This window comes from Mandrillus leucophaeus, unplaced genomic scaffold, assembly GCF_000951045.1.
Source record: "Mandrillus leucophaeus isolate KB7577 unplaced genomic scaffold, Mleu.le_1.0 Scaffold180, whole genome shotgun sequence".
In the NCBI taxonomy this organism is placed as follows: Eukaryota; Metazoa; Chordata; class Mammalia; order Primates; family Cercopithecidae; genus Mandrillus; species Mandrillus leucophaeus.
The window spans coordinates 203,748-211,572 of NW_012101810.1; the positions used below are offsets into that span (position 1 = coordinate 203,748).

A 7,825-nucleotide genomic window follows, 5' to 3' on the forward strand; every position below is an offset into this window, starting at 1 on the left:
TCCTGTGCTGGGCCGTGTGGGTTTAGTGATGTCCCATGTCTCCTGTGCTGGGCCGTGTGGGTTTAGTGATGTCCCGTGTCTCCTGTGCTGGGCCGTGTGGGTTTCAGTGTTTCCTTTGCTTTTCTTTCTTCAGCCGTTTTCTTGGAACGATAAGGTGAGGGAGGAGTGGACGTTGACCAAATGCTCCTCCGTGCTGCCCTTCCTCGACAGAACCTGTCACACCAGGGAGGCCCAGGACAGGCACGCAGTGTGGCCTACCCCCCAGGCCACAGCTACCTCCGTTCTCCTGACTCACTCCTGCCCTGTCCACACCCTCTCTCATGTAAAACATTTTTTGTTACTCGGAAACTTCATGTCTGACCACTTACCCTGTTTGAGCTACAAACAGCAGTGCGTTTCCTTGAGTGACAACAGGGCCTTCTCTGTGTTCTCTCCACGTTCCTGTTCTTAGGAGCACCCACCTGTGTCTTTTCAGGTTATGAGTGAGAGGTGGCTGAGGTGTCCTGCACCCACAAACCTTGTGCTGCGGAATGTCTGTAAGCCAGACCTGAGCTCCCTCCTGCCTCCCTGCCACTCCCCATCTCCATGCCTGTGGAGCGTGCACTCCATTTCACGCTCTGGCCCCTCTGCCTGCTGAGCTTCTGTCCGGTGGCTGCTCTGCTGAGAACCCTCCGCCGGGAGTCACCTCTGACTCAGGCTTGTGCGATGTCCCATTTGGCTGTCCGTTTGGGAAGATTCAGCGGGTTACAAACAACCTTGTTTCATTTTGTTTTACATCTTTGTATTTGTTTTTTTGACACAGGGTGTCACTCTGTTGCCCAGGCTAAAGTGCAGTGGCACAGTCACGGCTCACTGCAGCCTCAACCTCTTGGTCTCAAGAGATCCTCCTGCCTCAGCTCCCTGAGTAGCTGGGACCACAGTTGTGTGCTACCACGCCCAGCTGATTTTTAAATTTTTTGTAGAAACAGGATCTCTGTATGTTGTCCAGGCTGGTCTCGAACTCCTAACCACAAGCAGTTCTCCTGCCTTGGCCTCCCTAAGTGATGGTCTCGCAGACATGAGCCCCATGCCTGGCTGAAACCATTTCTCTTTATGGTAGCAGAACCGTCCTCCTTTTCCTCCCTAATTCGTCCGCCAGGGTGCTAGAGTATATGTTTTAATGGAAATATAACACAATACACCAAAACGCACACATGGTAAGTTTTCAGTCTGTCGGACGACAGAGTGAGTGCGTGTGTAACCACCCAGTGCAGGCGAAGACACAGAACCTCACGGGTCACACAGGACCCTGTGGATGTCTCACTGCAGCCTGAGTGACACTTGTGTGTTCAGTCTTCGGTGAAAGGTGGCTCTCACTGTCTGGAAGCCGTCTCTCTTCATGGCTGGATGGCTCCTGTGATGCCCGTTGCTGTCTTGGTCGCCTCCTGGGGAGCACTCAGCTTGTTGACATCTGCCTTCCTGAACCCAGGGCCCTGCTCAGCGCCAGGCAGGCGTGTGAGCCAAGCCACAGCCGCTCCTGCGGCCATGCAGTTGGCCTCCCGGCCCCGTCCTGGGGCTGCACTCTCTTGGGAGCTGCTCCAAGCAGGCCCTGCCCAGGTACCCGAGACCAGTGTACGAGTCTGAGTGCAGGGCTCCGCGGCTCAGAGTCACCTTTCGCGAGCGACTCTGGCTTTGAGGATATCTCAGAAATCTCACTGGTCTCTGTTTCCCGGCCCTGGGTCATGTGAGGATTTCAGATGCATGCGTTTTTTTTTCCAGCCATTGACGGAAGTGCTGGGCTGATGGGGCTGGTACAGAGGTGGACGCCTTGGCCTCAGGCTGTGAGCCACCTGTGAATGAATGTGAATGAACTTGTCTTCAGGCACACGTTACTAGTGCTGTCCTCACAGAAACCTCGTGAAACCTTCTGGAGATACCTGAGGCCTACCCGCCTGGCACCGGAGGCTGTGAAGGCTGAGGTTGCCGTGGCCTGCCTGGCCTCAGCAGGTCCCTGGGCTGGCCACCGTGGTCATCGCTCCACCCTGCAGTGATGCCGTGTCGAGAGGCATGGGAGAGTGGGGTGGGCCCAGGACTCACACACGGCTCCCAGCCCTGCTGCTTTCGGACGTCCCCGCCTCTTCCAAGCTGCACCTGTGAAGTGCCTTTGACCTTACGAGGTTGCCGCGTGGACTGATGTAAATGGGGATGACGATGTGCCTCACCTGAGGCTGGTGTCCACGGTGCCAGCCGCCTGTGTGCCCAGGACGGTGTGCCAGGCATGGCAGACATGGCCAGGCTGCAGGGGGTGTGGGTGGCTCTAACGGGTGCTTCTCGCTGCCCAGGCCAGCTCAGAGCCTTGCCAGGGGTGCAGGCAGCTCTCATGGGTGCTTCTCACTGCCCAGGTCAGCTCAGCACCTGTTGTCTTCCCCCGTGTTTGGGATGGTCTCTGGCCTGGTAGCTTGTGGATGCGGGTAGACCTGGGCGGGGTATAGGGCTGCGTGAGGAGAGCATGAATGTGGACGGCGACTGTCTCCCACGTGCTGAGGCTCTGCCCAGGGATATGGGGTGCCCCGGATGCCCTGACCCGGCTCCCTGTGTCCCTAGAAATGCCTGGGGCTGCAGCTCGGTGAAGTGCGTCGTATCTAGGCCCAGATTGGTGGATGTCCCTCTTCCATCTGCCATTCCCAGTCCCAACTGCTGGTGACCCCAGCAGTGGCCGGATTATCTAGGGTTCAGCTGGCTGTGAGGAGGGCAGTGTGCTGCTCCCAGGCCCTGAGGCACCAAGCTTTCCAGTGTGCGGTCCACACAGCCCAGCGTGACCATGGCCACGTGCCTCCTGATGACAGCGGCTGGGCGGGCTCCAGGGCCTCCTTGGGGCAATGTGAGGGTGCCAGGCAGGGCTGGTGGTTGGCAGAGCTCAAGGCCGGGCAATGTGAGGGTGTCAGGCGGGGCTGGTGGTGGGCAGAGCTCAAGGCCTTCCCTTCACCCACAGGCATTGCACAGGGGTGGTGGGCAATGGCAGTCGCTCGGGTGCCCCACTGAGTGGGGCACCACACCAGAGGCTTGGGGGGCTCAGGTGCTCACACCTGCAGCCTCCATGGGAGCATCTGGAGCCTGGGTTTGACTCTGTTGTGGCGTCCAGAACCAGCGGGCACCAGGATGGCCCATGGGAAGTCCAGAACCTGGCTCTGGCTGGGCCTGTAGGGGAGCTTGGGGGCCCATGGTCTGCAGAGTGGACAGGCTGAGGATTATTGGCTGTTGCCTCAGCCACGTTCCCCAGGCTGTGTCCCCAGGGGCTGCAGTGCCTCGTTTTCTGTTTCTCCAAACATACTTCCCCCATCCCTGCCACATGTGCACATGCCACACACAGGTGTGCATATACGTACCCACACTTGCATACACGCACACACACACGCCTCCCCGCCTTGGTCTCTCCTGGTGACTTGCCCAGTGGTTTCTGGTTGCCGCTGGGCCAGGACTCTGCCTGCCTCTCGATTCCCCCTCATCCTCAGGCCTGCTGGGCCTCTACCCTGCAGATCCCACATCCCACCACAGCCTCCTGCCTCACTCCTAGGCTGGTCCTCCATCTCCTTCCCGGCCTTTCGTGTGTACTGTGGCCTGGGGGATCTCACAAGGCCCCCTGCCTGGCCCTTCTTCCTGGGTTCCTCTGTGCTGTGGCCTGGGGGGTCTCACAAGGCCCCCTGCCTGGCCCTTCTTCCTGGGTTCCTCTGTGCTGTGGCCTGGGGGGTCTCACAAGGCCCCCTGCCTGGCCCTTCTTCCTGGGTTCTAGGACAGAGTCACAGTGTGTTTAGGTGGTGGGGGCTGTCGGGAGCCAAGCGGGGTCATGGGAAGAGTCAGGAAGGGGCAGAGGCAGAGGATGTGGGGGAAGGCAGGAACCGCAGGGGCAGAGGCCCAGGGCAGGGGTCTCCGAGGTCCTGAGCCCCGTGCACCGTGCAGGTCGTGGGTGCAGGGTCACTGTCCCCAGCAGGAAGCCGGACTGCTGATGTCCCAGCACCACAACAAGGCCCAGCCTTGCTGTTCCATGAGGCCTGTGAGGAGGAGGTGGCTGGCTTTTCATTGCTGGCTTTTCTACCCTTACTGTGGGGTCAAGCCTTGTGCCCTTTGGGGAGTGTGTGGGGGCAGGAGACCCTTCCCGCCTGGGTCGGGGTCCTGCTTGGGGGTGGCTGTGGCGGCGGAGATGCTCTGAGGTGGGGCCTCTGCCAGGAAAGTCACCTGATTCTGTTCTTTAAGCATGAGCCTGCCAAGGAGAGTGAATTGAGTCCCTCTGATCGAAAGTCCCATGCTGAACCTTTCCCTCCGTCTTTCCCCAATTCCACAGTCCCTCTTGGGCCCACCCCTGGCCCCCCTATTCACAGTCAGTTTCCTGAGAGAGGTTTTTAGAATGGACCTCGGTTCCGTCAAGCCTCCCGCAGCCCACTCGGTCTCCATCTCCATCAGTGGGCTCTGGGCCTCGTGGGGCGGCCACACTGGCCCCTGACACTCCTCTGGCCACCCTCTGCCCGCTCTGTCTCTGTCTCCATCAGTTGGCTCTGGGCCCCACGGAGTGGCTCTGCTGGCCCCGCCCACCCTCTGGCTGCCCACTGCCCAGCTCCTGGGTCCCATTGCTCCATAGGGAGTGGAGGCTGCGGGGTGGTGGGGTTTGTGTTCCCCGCAGTCCTAGAAATGGGTCCTGGGCCACCCAGTCTCAGGCCGAATCCTATCTTGTCTTGCAGGCTCAGCTGTCGCAGGCCCTGGAGGAACTGGGAGGCCAGAAACAAAGAGCAGACATGGTGAGTCAGACACAGGAGTGGCTGGGATTCAGGACACCTGGACCCTGGGTCTGGGCAGGGATGCCTGTCCCCGTAAGCCCTTAGGCGGCAGGCACCAGTGCATGGCTGCCTCCTCTGTCGTTGGAAGCTGTGTTGAGGGGGGAAGGGTGTGTGAGAAGCCTGACTCCCATCTCTACCAGTGACAGGTGGCGCACGCCTGGGCAGAGCACAGCCTCTCGGGCCCCACCACCGTGTTTGTGGCAAGGGAGCAGTGACATGTTTGCCGCACGAGGCCGCGGTGTCAGAGGCAAAGCAGGTGTGCGAGCCCGCGAGGGGTCTGTAGCGAGCTAGGCATCGGTGCTGTGGCTTCGTGGACCCCTGTCCTGACCACACAGGACCCGAGTCCCTAGTGGGACAGTGCCTCAGCTGGGGCTCGGGTGTCACTCAGCATGGGTCCTGACCGAGAGAGGGACGTCTCCAGTGAGTGCTTTTCTGCCGTCTGTGAATGCGGCAGGTGTGCTTTTAAGCTGTTTTCTCCTCAGCCCACATCGGCCCCACTCTCGCTGGTTTGGCTGCCTCCGAGCCTGGGTGGGGCCACAGTGTGGGCCGTGGGGCGCCAGGCAGGCTCTCCTGGTTTCCGGACCTCCAGTGTTAAAAAGCCGCCCACTGTCGTAGGGAACAAATGGGCTTTGCTTCTGAGGCGTTTTGGCCTAAACAAAGTGTAGGTTCCGTCCATGCTGCCCTGGCCTTGGCCATGTCTGTGAAGGACACGGACGGCCCTGGGGCATGCGTGCGTGCGTGTGGCTGCATATTCTGTCCCAGGCCACGCGTCAGGCTCGCCTGGGTCGCAGGCGGAGCGGCTGTCAGCATTGTACGGACCCCAGGGCCTGCAGCCCAGGTCGAGGCTCCCATCTGGGCATCCTTGCTTGCCGGCTCGTGACTGGGAGCTGGTGTCCTGGCTCTCAGGGCCTCCACCTGGCAGGGGTGTGCCGAGGGTTCATCGCTTGACAGATTCTGGGACCGGCTGCACAGCCTGTGGCGATTGTGGCTGTGGCCATGGTTACAGGCCCTTCCCATAGGGCAGGGTCGAATGGGGTTGGAAATCACCCTCTTGAGAGGTACAGGCACCAGAGCCTAGGCTGGGAATGGGCGAGGGTTGTTTGCCGAGACCCTGGAAGAAGCTACCAGTGGCACAGAGAGGCAGCAGCAGGGCACCGCACGGGTCTGGGTCTGGGCAGAGCCGGCATCCGCAGGACCAAGGCCAGGCGGGCTGGTGACAGCTGCCTTGAGGCTCCAGAACAGTCGCTGTTCACTCAGCAGCTGCTTAAGGACATTCCTTTCAGTGCTGGGGACGTGGCAGCCAGCAACACAGGCTCCTGCCCTCTGGAGGCACACTGTTGCCGAGTGAGTAGTCAGTGGCCCATAGGAGAGTGAAGGACAGAACTTCCGGTGGTGGCAAACGCAGGAGCCACAGTTTCCCGGGGCCGTTCTGCAGAGCGTCCTGAGCCAAGCCTGGGGGACCCAACTGTTGGTGGTGGGAGTAGCGGGGCAGGCAGGGCCCGGGACCCAACAGCGAGCTTCGGGGTGACAGAAGCGGGGCCCATGGTGGTTGGTAGTCTGACCTTGTGGGCCCCGTGTGGTCACGGCAGGGCTGTGGTTTCGTGGGTGGAGTAGGTGATGACGCAACCTGGTGTCCATTCATAAAGGATGCCTGGCTGCTCTGTGTAGGGCCGTAGGGGGTGGGAACTGGCAGGGCTGGGGCTGGCCGGGCTGGGAGACACAGGTGCCCTGGCCTAGGACTGCAGTGGGGTGCGGAGGTGTGGTCCGAGTCGGCTGTGTTGAAGGGAGATGCGGCTGAGGTAGAGAGCGTGAGGGCCAGGAATCGAGGATGGCTTCAGCATTCTGCCCTGGGTAGGCTCATGGTATGGGGCGGGGAGTTGGGGGTGAAGTGTAGGAGTCTCATGCCTGCCACACGTTGGGTGCACAGGGCTGGAGGCTTTGAGTCAGTGCCCTGGGGTCAGAGGTGCCCATCCGCTCTGCATGGTATTTCAATTGTCGGGAATGAGCAGGTAGCAGAGAAGTCAGAACCGGAGGCTCAAGCGTCTTCGGGGCGTTCCAGCGTCCTGGCATCTAGTCTTGGGGAGCGCCATGAGTTTTTGGACTCCGTGGAGGGCAGGTCCATTCACAGAGCCTTGGAGAAGGAAGTGTTTTCAGGGGACAGTCGGACTACAGAGAGGACCCAGAAGGAGAACAGAGGATTACCCTGTGCCCTGCAGCCGGCGGTTCGTTAAAGAGAGGGAAGGCACAGAAGGGCCTGCTCAGGGGCTGGGCCTGGAGCCGGAGGGAGATTTGTTTAACCCGACGGGCAGTGGGAGAGCAGTTTATGCTGATGGGAGCCTCGCTGTAGTGACGGGCGTGAGGTAGGGCTGGGGCAGTAGAGGGGCATTGAAGTGGACGGGGACCAGCAGGTTGCTGGAGCTTCCTGTCTCTTCCTGAAGTGGGCATGAGGTGGACTGGCCTGTGAGAGTCCCAGCAGTCCCGCTGAGGTTTGTGGTGTGAACTTGGAGCCAGGCTGGGCGGCAGGCTTCTGTCTGCCACGCTCAGGTGCTTCCCGGCAGACACAGTCGCTGGGGAATGGGGGTTCGCCCGGGCAGGTTTGCCAGGGGAGCGCGGTGGAGGGAGGGAGGCGGGGATGTGACACTTGGCTCAGTGGAAGGAAAAGCAGGCTGTTGGGGGCTCCAGGACAGGCCTTTCTTGGGTCTGGGTTTTAAAATTGGAGTATGAACCATGTTTCTCTTCAGGCTGTAGAAATACTAGGGGGTTATTGTTTTGTTTATTTTCCTCCCTGTGTTCTGCTGTGAGCTTTCACTGCTGATGGAATTTGCAGGGGAACGCATCATAACTGTATTGTTTAGTGGCAGGTCTGAGACTCAGTTTCCATTCCTCCGCCTTCATCTGAGACGGCTCAGGGCAGGCCTGAAAGATGCTCCTGCTTCAGTGAGTGGGTTGGGGGGCTCTGTGGACTGTGGGGTCTGGTGTCCATCAGTGAGTGGGTTGGGGGGCTCTGTGGACTGTGG

At 60.3% G+C, this 7,825-nt stretch overlaps 1 protein-coding gene across 1 annotated transcript in view; it reads left to right on the forward strand.

The window, feature by feature from the left end:
• LOC105537850 (mitotic spindle assembly checkpoint protein MAD1) overlaps positions 1-7,825 on the forward strand; it is a 399,899-nt gene that overhangs the window by 190,308 nt on the left and 201,766 nt on the right. The window contains exon 5 of the mRNA XM_011977540.1: positions 4,713-4,769. Within this exon, the coding sequence (XP_011832930.1) occupies positions 4,713-4,769 (57 nt within the window). The remainder of the gene's footprint in view (positions 1-4,712; positions 4,770-7,825) is intronic.